At 40.4% G+C, this 17,961-nt stretch overlaps 2 protein-coding genes across 12 annotated transcripts in view; one reads left to right on the top strand and one right to left on the bottom strand.

Annotated features, from left to right (window-relative positions):
• The window catches only part of XRCC3 (X-ray repair cross complementing 3), a 26,365-nt gene extending 13,871 nt beyond the window's left edge, over positions 1-12,494 (top strand). Inside the window, exons 6-9 of one of the 3 annotated variants that reach the window (XM_089657257.1) lie at positions 2,342-2,554; positions 3,203-3,249; positions 4,087-4,325; positions 4,567-12,494. In XM_089657257.1, coding sequence (XP_089513383.1) covers positions 2,342-2,554; positions 3,203-3,249; positions 4,087-4,309 — 483 coding nt within the window. In that variant the 3' untranslated portion in view covers positions 4,310-4,325; positions 4,567-12,494. Of the gene's footprint in view, positions 1-2,341; positions 2,555-3,202; positions 3,250-4,086 lie in introns of all 3 variants that reach the window. The other 2 variants (XM_089657259.1, XM_089657258.1) reach the window with 2 other exon arrangements.
• Positions 11,792-17,961, bottom strand: part of KLC1 (kinesin light chain 1) — a 117,644-nt gene continuing 111,474 nt past the window's right edge. For all 9 annotated transcript variants that reach the window (XM_089657251.1, XM_089657252.1, XM_089657244.1 and 6 more), the window contains one exon: positions 11,792-17,961. In XM_089657251.1, the coding sequence (XP_089513377.1) occupies positions 17,896-17,961 (66 nt within the window). In that variant the 3' untranslated portion in view covers positions 11,792-17,895.

The following is a 17,961-nucleotide window of genomic DNA, read 5'->3' as shown; positions in this document are numbered from 1 at the left end:
CAAAGCTGGCTATAGATGGATCTTTTTTTCACAAGCAAGGTGGATGGAGGAATCCTCCCCGCTGTGCTATTGTATTCTGACAGCAGGACTCCTCTGTTGTCAGAGTACACTGATCAATGCTGCAGCCGATTGGTTGCGGTGCTGATCGAACAAGAACTTTCCAACATTCCTAATTGAGAGAAGCAGTTTGTTAGATTGACTTCTCTTTAGCGGGAACGGCCATAGATGGGTTGAAATTCATCCAGGTTCTCCCGTTTTCATCTGACAGCGGGTTGAAGTCACTCAGCCTGTCCATGCTGGGGAAAGATCCCGACTTTAAAGTCAGGATTCACCCCAGAGTCTGGAGCGGCAGCTGGCTGAGGCTCTCAGCCCAGCACTCCAGTGAGCATGAGTGGTGGTGGGGGGGGTGGCAGAGCAGACAGCGGTGACTGACAGTCTCTGCTCACAGCGGTGGTGAGAACTCAGCGGCTGGCGAGTGTCAGAAGTGTAATTTGGGGAGGGGGGGACATACTTCTCTTTTAACAGTACCCTTGTCTGGAAAGACCTAAACACAACCATTTGGTGGTGTGTCCACATTCTTTTATCTATATATTGTACATATTGCCTGGCTGTCTCTACATTTATTGGCATGGAACAAACATGCTGAATAGAAAGGAAGAATCACAATCTGCATAATTTTCCTAAAAGGGTCAGATGCTGGCCCGCTCCCATCTGCTTCCCGCAGATTGTTATTGGTTCTTCACTGGGATAGGTTGCCTTCATGTCCAAGATGAATTTGCAGAAGGGGGTAAGCCCCTGACTCTCTTGGCAATTGTTAAGATCCACATATCATGTAATCCTCAGGTTTTGGGGTTCCTGAGGCTTTTGTGAAGGTACTTGCATCTGTTTGAAACATATCTAAACCCAAGAACAAATAAAAATATATTGTTTCCTACCAACTTTTAGATGCAGTGGCTTAATTTTTTTTTTGTGATCCTGCCAGTAACATACCTCCTGTCGTAGGGTGATAGTGATCATTGGCTAAATTGCATCTATGAAGTAGCAGTATTGTCACCCTAGGACAGGACTACAAAACACCTCTCCTCCATACACAGGGGTAAGGTGTTTTGTAGTCCTTAGAGATATCTACAAAGGCAAAAAACACATGAAGATATGTAGAAATGTCAACATGTTTTTTATGCATTTATCAAACATATGAGGTGTGACAATTTAATTCCCGGAATGGACTGTGACATTTTTTCGATTTGGAAATAGCCAGAAGTCACACGGTGCTAAGTCAGGAGAATAAGGTGGTTGGTCAAGTTTTAGAATGGGTTTCTGGGCCAGGAACTGGTGAACACTTAACGCATCATTCTCTGTCCACATGTGCATCTGTCCTTTGCGTTTTTTGTCTTCCCACTTTTTGCGTCATCGTTAACCTCTTCCCTCTACTCCTTAAACTGCCTATGCCATTCAAAACACTTGATTTCTTCATGGTATGTTCACTATAAGGCTGTTGTAACAGAGCTAAAGTTTCACTCACACTTTTGCCAGTTTTCATTTGATTTCAAAATTTGATGTTAATCAGCTGCTCCAGGTTCCTGTCACTCAGTTTCTGCCAACAGCGCAACGCACTTACATGGTATTTATTCTACTACTCAATAAAGACTGAGTCAATTAGTCTGTGACCCAGGCAACTGCAAGTTAGAAAATATAACTACATGCTTGAAAGCGAATGGCTGTGGGACGTACTTCCATTGGTCTACACCGCGGTTATTCTGGGAATGTCACATTTTGGTTAACAGAATGGTATATTTAGCAGACCAAAAGGGATCAAATAAGAAAGGTTCAGTCTTACCCTCAAAAGTAATGACAAGTTTGCTTTCAAAGCACCTTCAGGCTATTAATTGTACACATACTGTACTTATGGCATAGATCAATTTTATTTCCATTTTGATTTTAAAAAGACGTGGTGTTTACATGTTTTTTCATGGCAAGATTTCCTGCACCAAGGGCTTCACATCCAAATTTTTTTACAAAAACTGCTCTTTTCTCACATTAAAGATAAAAGTAGCATAAATCATTGGCATAGTATCATTTTGAGACATATCAGTCTTTTTTCAAGTCAAGGGTACATACCTGCTTTATGGCTTTTGGACAGACTTGCTGTGCCTTCTAACATTATAGCTTCCATGGTTGTTGTTTTCTAATTATTTTCTTAACATGTTGCTATTATACAACTTTGTGTTCTGAGTGGGTGCAGCTGTACTGCAGCACTATGTGGCTGTTTTGTACACCCCCCTCCTTATCAAGGATTATCTGTACTTATGTTCAAAGACCTAGTGAATGTGTCATTTTGCAGGACATGCTCACTGAATGCATCACCAAGAAGCTTCCCATCCTCCTGCTCAGAGGTCAGGTCCGTCTGATCATCATAGACTCTATCGCTGCTTTGTTTCGCTGTGAATTTGCTGCAAAGGATGCTGTTGTCAAAGCGAAACATCTTCAGATGATTGGGGCCAAACTCCACCAGTTAAGCCGAGACTTCACAACTCCTGTATTCTGCATTAATCAGGTATTCAGTATATCCATTTTTGGTTTAAAACATAACTCCTCTTAATTTTGGTGAAAGTGTACAAGAGTTTGATCGTTTGTCGCCCTTCTTTTAAATCAGTGACCCCAGAGATACTTCCCAACCACCTTCAGTCCTACAGTGACCACCAGAGCTGAATGTCTTCTCTTGGTGGTTGTTTATGGAGTGCACGTACATTATTATTATAATACAGGATTTATATAGTGGCAACAATTTGCTCAGCGCTTTACAATATAACAGGTGACAATACAGTTCAATACAAGAGGGAAAGGAGGGTTTACGTACATAAATTCTATTCAGAGTTGACTTCTGATACCAGTAGTATGGACTTCAGTGAGTCAATAACTTCTAAAGTAGGTTTGCTGGTGAGCAGGGCCCTGCTGGTCATTCTAGGACAGGAAGTTAAGGGAAATTTCCCTTGTAGGGCCACAGGCAGTACAGAACCAATGTTGGATAAAGCATTTCTACAGTCTCTCCAAAATAAGAGGTTTTAACTGGAGTTACACTTTTAAAAAAAATGTATATACCCACCCTGTGAAATGGTTACAGGCTCCTTTTCTAGTGTATTATAGGTAGATGAAAAAGAGAACCTAGCTTGTGTTTGACTGTAGCTTTCGTGTTTATTTGTAGGTTACAGATGCCGTGAAAGAAGCAGGCTCTGTGCTGAGCCATATTGGGTAAGATCCCCACTGCTGGTATAGACATACATGGTCACTTTGCCCTCTCTAGGCATGTAAATGATAGAGTATACAGTTCCTCTCCCAGTGATCTAGTGTGTGCACTGCTATCCAGGAACTATTGTAACTAAGCTAGCAATACCAAACTCCCCCCCCCCCCCCATGCTTTTTTTACTTGTAGTGCTTTTCAAAACACATACACGCACAGCAAATTCAGCAGTGTCCCGTTGTAATCAAGTTCCACACAATGGGTTTTGTGCCACCATCTTGTCGTCTTCAGATGACTGCCTCTTCCGGGTGCAGGCAGTCAGCTCCAGTGATGCGGTGAACCCACCTCCTGGCTGCTTGGTGTTCCAGTCCTGCAGCCTCCTGGAAAATGTGATATAAGCATCCCAGGAGGCTGCGGGACCAGGTACTCATCAAACTGGCCTAGGCCGGAGTGGTGGTGGGGGATGGGGCTAAAAAAAATAAAGAGAGTGTTTTAAAAATACCTGCAAATCTGCTGAGAGGAGGGGGGGGCAGTATTAAAGCAGAACTAACTCCTTTTTGAGAGTTAAATTCCACTATAAACTAAATCTGAGTTCTATAAGGTATAATATACTGCATCAGAGCTTTTCTTCACAGCTCGGGGGCTTGTATAGCCTCTCTCATGTTGTAGGCTGTGTGTGTTTATGGGTGGTGCTTGAACCAAGGAACACACGGGACTGTAAATGCACAAGCTCAGTTTTAGGATGGTAGGCTGCATCCCCCCCACGAGTCTGTTTGTAAGCATTTTTTTTCACTTTTATGCCATTTCATGTCCCCTGTTTGATATACATCCCATTTGTATACTTTTAGTTTGCAGGATAAAAAGATGCTACCATCCTTGGGGATTTCTTGGTCAAACCAGCTTCTAATGAGACTCATGGTGGCACGGACACAGCACGAGGCTCCTCCTCCATTTATAGGCTGCATTTTACGGATAATGGAAGTCATCTTTGCACCCCATGTTCCACAAGCTACCTGCTACTACACAGTAGACTTGGAAGGTGTGAAAGGAATTGAAGTACAGAGCATGTAACTTCTTTGAATTAAAGGTGACTATCCAAAATGATTGGATGAAACATCACTAATTCTTTTGGTGAACTGGGTACTATACAAATGAATAATGCACAGATATGTTTTAGAAACTTCTCAGAAATGGTTACTGAAGACTTTTACAGAGAAGAAATAGTACCCCAAAAACAAGTACTTTATATGTTGCAGTTTTACAATCCTTAGATATGGTGGCAGCTTAAATTTTTTTTTTTTTTTGTTATTAAACTTTATTTTCTACAGATAATCTGGATAGTAACACCCTTCTTGTCTTAGTATGGCTGCAGTCTATGGAGGAGCAACAGAGCCACCCTTGGACATCAGCATTGTCTGAGGATAGTGTTGGATGGACTTAGACGGCAAACAAATGAAAGCCACACTCCAGCTAACAGCAAAAGTTATTTATTTCTTTTTGGGGTAATGGTTTTAACGAAATAAACGCTGAGCCCTGTAAGAAAAAATTCTGTTACTTTTTGCTGCACAGTTTGGTCTTTTTAAAGTAAGTTTAAAAATAACAGCAGGGTCAACAGGTATAAAAAAAAAAAAACTAGGATACAGTGGGAACTTAGATACCAAACACTGCTTTGTTATTGCTAGAGCCAGACTACATACACATGTCATTTTTTAATACCACTTTAAGGAAGAGCTACATTTTACATTGTTCTTCCCCCAATAGGACAATTTCCATGTAGTCCTTTGTTCCATATACAGTAGATATAAAGTCTACACACCCCTATTAAAATGTCAGGTTTCTGTGATGTAAAAAATGAGACAAAGATAAATAATTTCAGAACTTTTTCCACCTTTTAATGTAACCTATAAACTGTACAACTCAGCTGAACAACAAACTGAATTCTTTTAGGTGGAGGGAAGTAAAAAATAAAATAATACTAACATAATATGGTTGCATAAGTGTGCACACCCTTAAACTAATACTTTGTTGAAGCACCATTTGATTTTATTACAGCACTCAGTCTTTTTGGGTATGGGTCTATCAGCATGGCACATCTTGACTTACATAGTTAGTCTGGCTGAAAAAAGACAAAAGTCCATCCAGTTCAACCATAGAAAAAAAAAAAAAAAAAGTTATAATCCTCTACCCACACTTGATCCAGGAGGAAGGCAAAAAAAACAAAAAAAACCCAGCAAAGCATGATTCAATTTGCACTTGCTGGGAAAAAAAATGTCCTTCCTGATCCCCCGAGAGGCAATCGGATATTCCCTGGATCAACTTTACCTATAAATGTTAGTATCAAGTTATAGTCTGGCAATATTTGCCCACTCTTCCTTACAAAAACACTCCAAATCTGTCAGATGGCGAGGGCATCTCCTGTGCACAGCCCTCTTCAGATCACCCCACAGATTTTTGATCGGATTCAGGTCTGGTCTCTGGCTGAGCCATTCCAAAACTTTAATCTTCTTCTGGTGAAGCCATTTCTTTGTTGATTTGGATGTATGTTTAGGGTCGTTGTCATGCTGAAAGATGAGGTTCCTCTTCATGTTCAGCTTTCTAGCAGAAGCCTGAAGGTTTTGTGCCAATATTGACTGGTATTTGGAACTGTTCATAATTCCCTCTACCTTGACTAAGGCCCCAGTTCCAGCTGAAGAAAAACAGACTCATAGCATGATGCTGCCACCACCATGCTTCACTGTGGGTATGGTGTTCTTTTGGTGATGTGCAGTGTTGTTTTTGCACCAAACATATCTTTTGGAATTATGGCCAACAAGTTCAACCTTGGTTTCATCAGACCATAACACATTTTCCCACATGCTTTGGGAGACTTCAGATGTGTTTTTACAAAATATATCCAGGCTTCGATGTTTTTCTTCATAAGGAAAGGCTTCTGTCTTGCCACTCTACCCCATAGCCCAGACATATGAAGAATACGGGAGATTGTTGACATTTTAACAGGGTTGTGTAGACTTTTTATATCTACTGTATACAGGTTCTTCCTACAATGGATCCATTTTCATCCAAGCTGTGGTTGTATTTTTCAGGCGTGGGACAGGTCAGACTTCATACCTAGACTTAGGAAGCACCTACAGTAGCTACATGGGACAAAGTACTACATATACTTGTCCCATGGGGGTGTTGCAGAGCAATGTAAAAAAAAGTAAAGATAATTCTTCTTTTGTGTTAAGGCAACGTCACTTCATAAACACAACACTTATACTCAAATTCGTTAACGGGATTGTAAAGAATCATTAAAAATAAATAAAATAAATATACTTATCTAGAGAAGCTCAGATGCTCCTTTTTTGGGGTCCCCCACCGGTGCCCCTATAGCAAGCTGCTTGGTATGGGGGCAATCTCATGCAGGCCATCTCCTGAGCTATGCTGTGTGTGTCCATTGACACACACAGTGCGACTCTGCCCGCCGCCCACTCTCTCCTCACTGGCAGATTGACAGCAGCAGGAGCCAATGGTTCCTGCTGCTGCCTGTCGAGTGAGGAGAGAGACGCTGCTTTTGTGCACAGTGCTGGATTGAAATCAGGCTCAAGTAAGTATAAGGGGGGCTGGGAGGGGGAGCTGCACATAGTTTTTTTTTTTTTACTTTAATGCAGAGAATGCACTAAGGTAAAAAAAAAAAACATCTAACTTTAGAACCACTTTAGCTCCTGGAAGTTTTCTTTACATGTTGCCTGTCAGTGTGGAGTATATCTGAGTGCAGTAAGCAATAATTCCTGACATCAGATCAGTGCAAAATACAGATGGCTATGGGATTACTGCATTCCTTGCAATGGCTTTTATTTTACTGAATAACCCAGGCTGAGCTTCTATTTTTATAAAAGGAAAGCACTTTGAACAATATATTGTATTACATCTGTAAACAAATAATGCTTATCTACATTGTTTCTATTGTATTTTCTGTAATAGACCTCTTGACAATTTTTTATAGCCTTAGTCTACACTACCAATACTCTTTCAGTCTTTTTGGTAGCAGTTGGAGAAATATACCACTTAATGCCTTCTTATATCTTTCTCTAGGTTTTAATAACAATTAGGTATTCAGTTTTACTTCAAATGAAACGCTAAGCAAAACATTTTGGTGGCACCAAGAAAAGCAGCAAGGGGTAAAATTCAGAGGATTGGAGAGATGGTGAATGAAACTTGACAGAGGTTCTAAAGTTTCTCCATTTAAACTCTCCCTGCGATACCATTGATATAACCTATATGGCATTCCGTGCACTCAATGTATAATAAAAAGCTGTGATAACCGTTGGGATGGTGAAAGAGAAACCTGTTCCAGAGTAGCCTGCCAAATTTCTCCATCCAGGGAAACAATATCCTTAGCCTCTGTCCAAAATTTAGAAAAAAAAGTTTTGACTTTATTTATACTTTAATTTGATGCAGTGCATAACCCTGACTTAGAATGCTTGGCTGCTGTGTATTTCACATATAGATTCCCTAACTTTATGAAAGTGTGAACCCAGCAGGGACAATCTAGGAATGGAAAAACATTCTATGACAGTGGCAACACATTAAAATCTCTGTATATCCTTCCTAGGACATTAAACCTTATTACATTAAGGGACAGATTCCAGTGTAAATACATATAATAATATGTAAGTGTACATATACCATATAATTCTTTCAGAATGTAATGGGGACCATATGTTTTTAGAATGAATATAGTATGTTGGGAGACCAGTAGGTTGTACTTACGTGTTGTAGGGGTTTCCTAGTACTGTAATGAGATCAGCCTAGATAAACCTAAATACAGCTTAATTTTGCTTTTCAATATCAATCACAAATAGGCCGGTATCAGCTTTCATGATCGAACAAACCTGAGCTGATTTGCAATGCTATAATGACAAGTACCCCCTATTGATTGTTGTTAGCCACTGAGGGTGGCAGTGGAAGCATGTGCAGATGGCTGAGTGAAGGAGAGCAAATACTTGTAATGGCACATAGTTCTATTATATTTTTCAAAATGGTAGTCCAGGACTCCTTTATAATGTTACATAAAACTAGGCAATTCATACTACGTGTTAAAATAATACATAATCGGTAGATCCCTACATGAGCAGCCTAAGTTATTATACAGATCTAAACATTCCCTGTAACGGTCAAGCATGATCTCCAGCTATGAGTTAGGCATTGCTAACCAATGGTGATGTTCAGGAGGCAGGGCCAGGTACAGTTGGCTGAAGGAAATGTCGGGATTTGTATGGGTGTTCAGCTATTGCTGGATCCTTTAATAATTATGAATTAGAAACTGTTACAACTATAAAAATTGGTGGAAAAAGCGTGATAAAATCAAGTATATTAAATGCTCACTTGCAGCTTTTTTCATTTGCATACATTATTTTTTTTAATGATCATTTTGTAAGTATTAGAGATTAAGCCCTTGGAAGATGGACCTTTTTCGGAAAGCCATTTGAAAGGCGTCAGATCTGGGAAAGATGGTGACTTGGTGTGTTTCGAGTGGAATGCCAATTTGCATGTCACGAAAGAAAACCATTTTGGACATGTCATACTTGTTTTGAATCTCAGAGTCAGAGGTCGGTCTGTTGGAGACTCTGTAGGGGAGATTTACTAAAATGGTTGCACTCAGAATCTGGTGCAGCTAAGCATGGTAGCTAGTTAGCTTCTAACTTCATCTTGTTCAGTTAAGCTTTGACAATAAAACCTGGAAGTTGATTGGTTTCTATGCAGAGCTGCACCAGATTTTGCACTCACCAATTTTAGTAAATAACCACTTATGAGACCAAGTTGTAGAAGGACATGTTCATCCAAGGAACTGACATTGTGGAGGTCAGGCTGTTGGCTTTTGTGGATTGTAGAGAAAGTATGTCATGAAGTGGGTGGGTGCTTTCACTTTCTGTTTGCATTGTCTGCAGATATTGTGGGCCACTCGTTCTTTCCTCATTTAATAGATAGATAGACTTAGAAAAACTATGGGTTACACACCCCAACTTCATGCTCTGGAGCTCTTTACTATTTCTCACCAACAAGGATATTAGCCCCAATAATATTCAAAAGGTTTTGTCAATTTATATTTTCTCTTTGCACAGTCTGCAGACATCTCTTATGAATATCATTGGGTTCAAAATGTCCTTTCTGGTGAGTTGTAAAGGGCTCCAGAACTTGGTGCTGGGCATATAGACAATCTATAGTATTTCTATGTCCATCTACCTATTAAAAGGAGAGAAGAGCAACTGGCTAATGATACTAGGTGTCACAAGTGTACAGTCAAATAATATTTAGTCATATCCAAAATTACTCTGATCAGGCTCAGAATTTGTGGCATATTGTAAAATTAACTCTTTTGGGATCCATTTCATCCATATTACAGACCCGGACCCATTAAGCTGACCATACATGGTTCAGTTTTTTAGGTTCAGCCACTGGGCTAAGTCAGTGGTCGGCAAGCCGCGGCTTGCGAGCCACATGCGGCTCTTTACACATTTTAATGCGGCTCTTCTGTGTGCCGGGCGCCCGCTCCCCTCCCTCCTCTCGGGCGGCCGCCCCAAAAGTCAGGACTCTGCAGCTAGCCCAGCAATGGGCAAACTACGGCCCGGCGGACCTTTTAATCCCGCGGAGCGTGGCAAACATTGGCTGTCAGGATGTAGGCGGGGCAGCGTGACGAACTCCTCTCCTCTCACAGTCCGCCCTGAAGACCGGAACGGCGAGAGGAACGCGCGGAGCAAAGGTAAGTGAATTGACACAATATGGGGAATGAATTACTATAGGGGGGATTAATTACTATAGGGGGGATGAATTACTATATGGGGGATGTATTTTCAGTTTTAAAAATCTGGCTCTCAAAATAAATTTCAATCGTGGTTTTGGTGAGATTTGGCTCAGTTGAAAAAAAAAAAGGTTGCCCACCACTGGGCTAAGTGAAAAAAACCGAACCAATTTCCCCATCCACACATTCAAGGTAGATAAGGAAATCCTCCCTTCTGTGTTATTCTATTCTGACAGCGGGGAGACTTTCCAGCTGTTAGCCACTCGATCAGCAGTACTGATCTGTGTATTCTATTATCCAACTGGATGGCTGAACAGAAGTCTTTTATTATAATACAGGATTTTTATACCATTAAATACTCTGCTTAGGTTTAATTTCTAACGTTACTTTTCAGCCTTTATTTAGGGCTGTTTATTTCTTTATATGCTTTCAATTTTCAGTATTAACCCACATCTATATGATCGCTAAGCCAGGGAGCAATTATATAGGAGGGTGATCCACCTATTTTGTGGCATTTTTCTATTTTTCATATGTTTTCTCAGCTAAGCACACCTTGTTGTCTGCGCTCCTTAGCTAAGGGCAGATTAATTCCAGGAAGTAAATGTTATGAACCATCTGCCCTTACTCAAGATGGCAAGTTAGAAATTCTAGGGGGTGATTTTCAAAGTGATTTCTCAACAAAAAGCATGGAGACAAGGATGGTTGGGGCAGTTTGCCTTAAATATTAAAAATGAATTAAACAGCGATTTTAGCATGCTTCAGTGCGATCTGGTTTTGACAGCCCGTTCATTTCAATTTCACCTTGATATGTCTGTATCTGCTTGACAATCTCATCTTCTAAATTGTACAAAAAATTTAATTTTTTTTGTGCAACAAAATGAAAATGCTTTTTCCCCTGAAAATAGATTAAACAATTGTGCAACCTAGAAATCTGCAACTACCATATTTTGTTTTTACTGATTCGCCAAAAATATATAATTCGCACCATAAAGCAAAAAAAGGCAGTAATGTTGTATACCTATTAGAAGCTACTGAAAAGTCCCATGCTCCTTTTTATGTTTTATGGTGTTGATTAAAGCTTTAGGGATGTGGTACAATTCTTCAGGTAACTGGTTTTGTGTTTGAGAAAATATATAATACTTTGAGGGGTTTAAAATAATCTTCAGGCCTAAATCAAAGGCTATGAATCAGCCATTTCCTCGATAGCAGTTGTCAGATTGACTGCAGCAGGAGGGGAGGGGGCGGTTTGGACCTCATGACAAATGCTAGAAAGCACTAGGAAATATGCACGGTCTCATAGGGGACATAACTATAAAATAAAATATTATAATGATAGATCTTCTTTACCATGTGCAGGGAATGCTGAAAAAAACCTAGCATCATAAATGATTAAAGAAAGGATTTAAATTTGGTTTCCTAAAGCAGCATGTATCATACAATTCCCCCCCCCCCCCTTTTTTTTTTTAAATCTAATATTCCATTAGCCGGTTGCAGCTTATGTAAGATTTTAGTGCTTGAGTTCACATTTATGTTTATCACTTTGCAAAATGGCACAGCCAGGAGGGTGACACCATTTTCTCTAAGGTCCATGAATCAAATGGCTGTACAGAATTTAAAATTCTTTGCAAGAAAAGACAGCTTATGCTGTATGTTAGCCATTTACTTGGGAGTTCAGCTTTATAAAGCTGAAGGTTATTCAAACAATCAATGCCCACACAAAACTTACTGACTTGACAAACCATTTCATTCAAGACTGAAAGAATACCAAAAGAGCCAATCTAGTGATCTTTATTAGATATTAATGTATTTGTACTGGATCGTCTGGCCGTTAAAGAGCATAGATGACAAAATGATACACACTTCACATTAAAATACAAATGACACATTCATAAATATAGTACCCCAGGTACTACATGGAGCAGAGGGACACCTATTTACAATCAATTTTCAGTCCTTCTGAAATTATTTCCTGCGCCTGTAACAGTTGGGTCCAGATTCCAGCCAAACATACGCAGAAAGAGTGGTCATGTGATCATCCTGCAGAGGGAAAAAGGACTCGCTTTCTTTATGTGTTGTATTTACAAAGGTTGGAATTTTGATTTTGAAGTTGAGCAGCTGACATTATGGTAACCATATTCTGATCATCCAATTACACTGTACATCTTATGGCAATACAGAATATTTCTTTAAAAATGCAGTAACCTTATATAGCATTGTCTTATTATCTAGGCCTGCATATGGCCAATTTCAGTAGTGTCCATCAAATTTACTATTTGACCAAGGGGTTCATATAGTTCCCTGGACAAAGCGTGCAGAACTGTTAACAAGGCCGTGCACAAAATCAACTGCACCATAATCAAGGGCAATGATAATTTATATTTTCATAATTTTAAACAGAACAACGCGAAATGCCTGGAGATTTGGTCGCTTTGGCTAACTGCACCCTGTATAATAAATAAAGACAACTGTTATCAAGTTGTAGAATGTATCAATGTTTTGGGTTTCAGCACAATGGTAATTTGTTTCCAATTAAAGACGTTGGTCCTAATAAAAGTGGTCAATTTAATTCATTCAAGGATTTTGCATGCAATATGAAGGTCATGTGACCCATTTTTCAGAGATATCACGAGATAATAAAATAGTCAATTCATTGGTAGTTATTCTTACCTGAAGTCTTCCAGGACAGCATCTGTATTTCCATCCATGGTCTCTCATGGGTTTCGTCTTAATAGTTTACCCTCATGTACCATGGTGACAGTTTTTACTTTATGACACCAAGGACAAGGTAGTTAGGAGGGGATTTTAACACTTTTTGGCTTGTGTTTCCTGTTGCAGGAGGAACCAATCATTTCTCAGGTAGCTGTCCTGCAAGACTCCTAGCAATACTATTACCAATAAGTCTAACTATAATTTAGTTACCAGCAACTGTTCTCTAAGGATTATGAAGATCAGAATGTGAACTACATGTCATGGTTCATAGCAAATTTCAAATATTCATTTTTTAAAAAGGAGAAAAGGAGTGTGTAAACACACAACTGAAAAACCTAATAAACAAAAAAAAAACAAAACCACACATATGGTAAGCTGGGTTTATGCATTATGATATAAGGGGTTTATTGTTTGCAATGAACCGCATGTGTACTTCACATCTCAAAAACAAATGCATATGTCTTTGTTTTGTATATAACCATATACAATATATCTGACCTATAATAGAATAAAATGGTAGAGCATTTATAAACATTTATCCGATGCACAGTTGTGCCAAATCATTCAAAATGAATGAAACATTTGGGGTATGTACATGTGCGTGCAGTTTAGTAACATTAAATATATTCCATAACTCAATTTAAAGCTTGACTTCAGGCAGATATGATAAAACACACAATTTGGCCCATTTACATATTCATTTGCAAAAAAAAAAAAAAAACATTTTTAGAGAGAATTAAAATAGATAAAATCTGTCCCAAAACCAGCCTCTTGTAGTCTACCTAACTGCAGCACTCACACTGGAAGAGTAGTACACATTAAGCCAATCAAGGTGGTTCCTCTTTGCTGAAAGTCAGTCATAACTTCGAACATACAGACAGGAGGGGGGAGCAGAATAATGACAACAACAGTGTGCATTCTCCTTGGCTGTCCAATCTAAGGCTGGAGGCAAGAGGGTGACCAAAATGTATTGCTAAACTACAGCAGAGAAAATAGAGGTCATCAGCCTGACACTGCCACCTAGCAGGGGCATCTGGATAATAAAACTGGATGACAATTACAAAGCCTTTGGCAGGTACAAATCACAGTATTTTAATTGTGTATTTAGACATTTGTCCGGAGTTCCACTTTAATTTTCCACAGAGCATTTTTATGTGTTTTGAATATATTTTACATACAATATATGTTTACCATATATTTCTATACAGTTATTGGATATGAAACACATGCTTTTACTAGTCTACATCATGCTATGATGGTCACAGCAAAACATTTGCCCAAAGGTATGACACCAACAAAGGCAAAAGGATTATTAACAATAGTAGGAACCACGTTAGTGTATATGTACCCTTACCATTCTTTACTCTGGAAATATTAAAGTATATCTGTCAGAACAGTTAGGGCTCGTTTACACTTGCTTTAAAATGTGGCATTGGGCATGCTTTTTTTTTTTTTTTTTTTAAAGCACTATGCCAATCAAAGCACCGGTCACTAAAGCAAGGTAAGCTACAGTCCTGTTCACACGTTTCATTTGCTTTGCTTCAAAAAATTATATCGCATGTTGTTTTCTTGGTGCTCCATAGCATAGAAGTCTATGGCTACAGCTTGTGAGACGCTTTTATTTGGTTTGTTTTGGAGGTATTGCAGGTATGAGATATCGCAGGATGCATTGGGAAACTAAGAAGTGAACTGGAAAGACATCATCAGCAATCACTTCTGGTTCATGTGTATATATTATGGAACTGTCTGGTGCAGTCGTCACATCTGCTGTGCAGCATGGAGCGGAGCGGCACACATGGTGTGCAACATGGGAATGCTATAGCAGAAGGTGAGCAGGGACCGGAGAGAGGACTGAGTGGTGGAGGATCAGAAGAGCTGACAGACCGGAGCAGGAGAAACTAGCAATGTCTCACGTGGTGTGCAGCATGGGAGCAATATACCAAGAGGTGAGTGTAGACCAGAGAGAGGATCAGCGAATCAGAGCTGAGGGTTACTGCTAAATGCAGGATAAGCAGAGCTAGGGGAACTACTGAGCAGGAGAACTGCTGAAAGACGGTGCTAATAAGCTGGGGGATCTGCTGACCGACGGTGCTAATAAGCTGGGGGATCTGCTGACCGACGGTGCTAATAAGCCGGGGGATCTGCTGACCGACGGTGCTAATAAGCCGGGGGATCTGCTGACCGACGGTGCTAATAAGCCGGGGGATCTGCTGACCGACGGTGCTAATAAGCCGGGGGATCTGCTGACCGACGGTGCTAATAAGCCGGGGGATCTGCTGACCGACGGTGCTAATAAGCCGGGGGATCTGCTGAACGACGGTGCTAATAAGCCGGGGGATCTGCTGAACGACGGTGCTAATAAGCCGGGGGATCTGCTGAACGACGGTGCTAATAAGCCGGGGGATCTGCTGAACGACGGTGCTAATAAGCCGGGGGATCTGCTGAACGACGGTGCTAATAAGCCGGGGGATCTGCTGAACGACGGTGCTAATAAGCCGGGGGATCTGCTGAACGACGGTGCTAATAAGCCGGGGGATCTGCTGAACGACGGTGCTAATAAGCCGGGGGATCTGCTGAACGAAGGTGCTAATAAGCCGGGGGATCTGCTGATCCAGGGGCCCACTGGGCCCCTTTAAAACAAATCGAAAGCAACATACACAGAGCATTTGCCAAGCTTCAAAAAAGCATGTTGAAGCGGTGGGCGCTTTAATAAAGGCAAAGCAAGTATAAATGAGCCCTAAAACAAGGGGGTACCACTGCTGACCTCCATCACCAAGTGCTAGTTTTCTTGTGGTGTCCGATTTCAATACTTTCTAAAACACCAGTATGGAAGAAGCATGCACATCCGAAACTTCAAAATTACCAAAGCCATTAGCTTGGCACAACAGGCAGAAGCCAGCAGTGACAGATAATTCCTCACCACAGGTTCCCTTTAAGCAAAGATATCATTTTAGGTGACAAACTTGCTTTGCTGTGGCTTTTATTGCTGAAGTGCGTTAATAACAGCATTTTGTTATATAGTGTAAACTGTATAAATAGATATATTTGCAGCTCTGAAAACTGCTTGGTCTCCATATATCTTCAAAGTTATTTGTAACAGTCAATGTTGCATTAAAAAAAAAAAAAATACTATCCTAAAAGTTATAAACAGTTCCAGACTGGAAGCTTAAGGAGCTGTGTAGTTTCAGATTCTGTAGAGGTCATAAGATGCCATTTACCTTCCTTGCATGTCAAATTCCTCTATAGTGTCTAATCCTGTATACTACAATGACTACATTTTCACTTTGAATGGTACTTACCCATAGAGCATTAATGATGTAACTTGCCATTTCAATTTGCTCCTACTGAAAATGCTAGCTTCCTGGTTGCAATGTCAAGTGCTATGACCGAGTCACTGAACAAGTATGCGGATAGGTTCTGACGTCACGGAAGTGTCTGGTGAGTCAAACAACCACCGCCAAATAGAATTGTAAGGAGGCTGGCAACGACAGTTACACACTTCACTTAGTGCAAAGGGTGTACTGCACATTACAGTCACCTGCCACAGCTGATGGTCCCCATCTCTGACCGGAGGCCCCTAGTGTCCTGCTCCTGGAAGTGGGTTTGTATTCCAGCACTGCATTTCATGAACATTAACTAAGTGATGCTGGTTAGGCCTGGATCTAACGTCAGGCTGTGTCAGATGACCAAAGTCTCGATGGATTCTTTTAAGACAGAATTTTCTTTTAAAGCCCAATTGGATTCTTACAACTTTGTATAGCCTTGTACCCCACAAGTTATGATTTGTGACCAATTTATCTTTGCAAAAGCTTTATCTCTAAGTGCAAATGCAAACTCCTGCTCTCATTTTGCAGTGCTTTATGCTAAATTATAGGGCACAACCCTCTGCACAAGTCTCCTCAGTTTTGCAGAGAAGGGAAGAGGCTGTTTTTGATCCTTACTGCTACTGAGATCTGATTACAGAGTGCACTGGGTCTATCTCTGGTGTTTAGTATACTGCACAGTCAAAATTAGATGCCCTGCACAATTGCTGTAATAAGAAATTAGAGGCAAGCCTAGATTAAAAAAAACTTTTTTTTTATTACTACTCATATTGCAACTACTTGTGACTTCAAGTGGGCTTTAACCAAAACTTGTCACAATAGAAATGTGTTCACCAACACTGACCTCTCCTGACAATGCTAGCAGCTTGGTGTCATGATGTTTCAGATGCTTAATATGCAATTGACCTAGAGCATGTGTACAGAGAGAGACGTCTGACTTCCATAATCTTCAGTGACTCAAAGCAGAAGGCCGAAAGTCAGCATTCCAGCCAGGCAACTAGCATTTTTAGGCTGCATCGACACCAATTAAGGATGGTGCAAATTGTAGCAGCAGAAATCTTGTGACTCTTGTAATGACTCTGAGCAGCTAGGTGCGGCCACTGCCCCATTCACTATAATGACAGGTGGCTGGCGGCCGCAGGTATTCACAGTTGTCAGCACAGCCAGCAATTACTTGCAGTGACCGCTGGACACACACACAGTGCATCCAACAGCAAATAGCTGTGCCTGCAGGCGACCTGTTATTATAGTGAACGAAGCCGGCGAACGGACCTGGCTGTTCAGAGCCGCAGCAGAAATCAGAAGATTTTGCCTCAACAATTCTTACTGGCCTAAATTGCCGGTGTGAGTGTAACAAGTCAGCAAGGTCACTTATTTTTCCTTTTCACACAATAATAATGCATTTTGAGAGTTGGGCAAAACTCCTTTTAAGTAAAACATGCAAATAAATATCTACAGACAATATATTTTTTTTGTCTCCAGTGCTCTTCAGGCATTTAGTCCATTTCCATTTACGAAGTTACCAGTACCCGTTCTCCGCCCTTTGGCTGGCTGGTGTAACAGTGACCCACTTATTTTGTAAGGTATATATTACATTTCTACGGACAATGGTGCAAGCAGCAATTGATATATACATACACATCTATAAATAAAATGTTCCATTTAAAAGAAGAAAAAAAAATACTAGTTACACTAATTTAAAAATCTATCTTCTTCTTTTACCCTTTTAGAAAAGTAAAAAGTTCAACCTGTATTCAAGCACAAACAAGCCAGTTTTATAAGTTTTAGAGTGTCTCAGTGCGTCTTCGATGAAAGGCGTTCTAGCTAGTTGATCTGCATGAACCTTAATGAGCCAAGTCAGTGTGACTAGCACTCAAACCTCTCGAGTCTGTTAGACAATTATTTCGTTC

This window comes from Staurois parvus, unplaced genomic scaffold, assembly GCF_062004578.1.
Source record: "Staurois parvus isolate SC_StPar_1 unplaced genomic scaffold, SC_StPar_1.0 ptg000978l, whole genome shotgun sequence".
NCBI lineage: Eukaryota > Metazoa > Chordata > Amphibia > Anura > Ranidae > Staurois > Staurois parvus.
The sequence above is the reverse complement of the archived record's forward strand: the minus strand, read 5'-3'. Positions and strand labels throughout refer to the sequence as shown.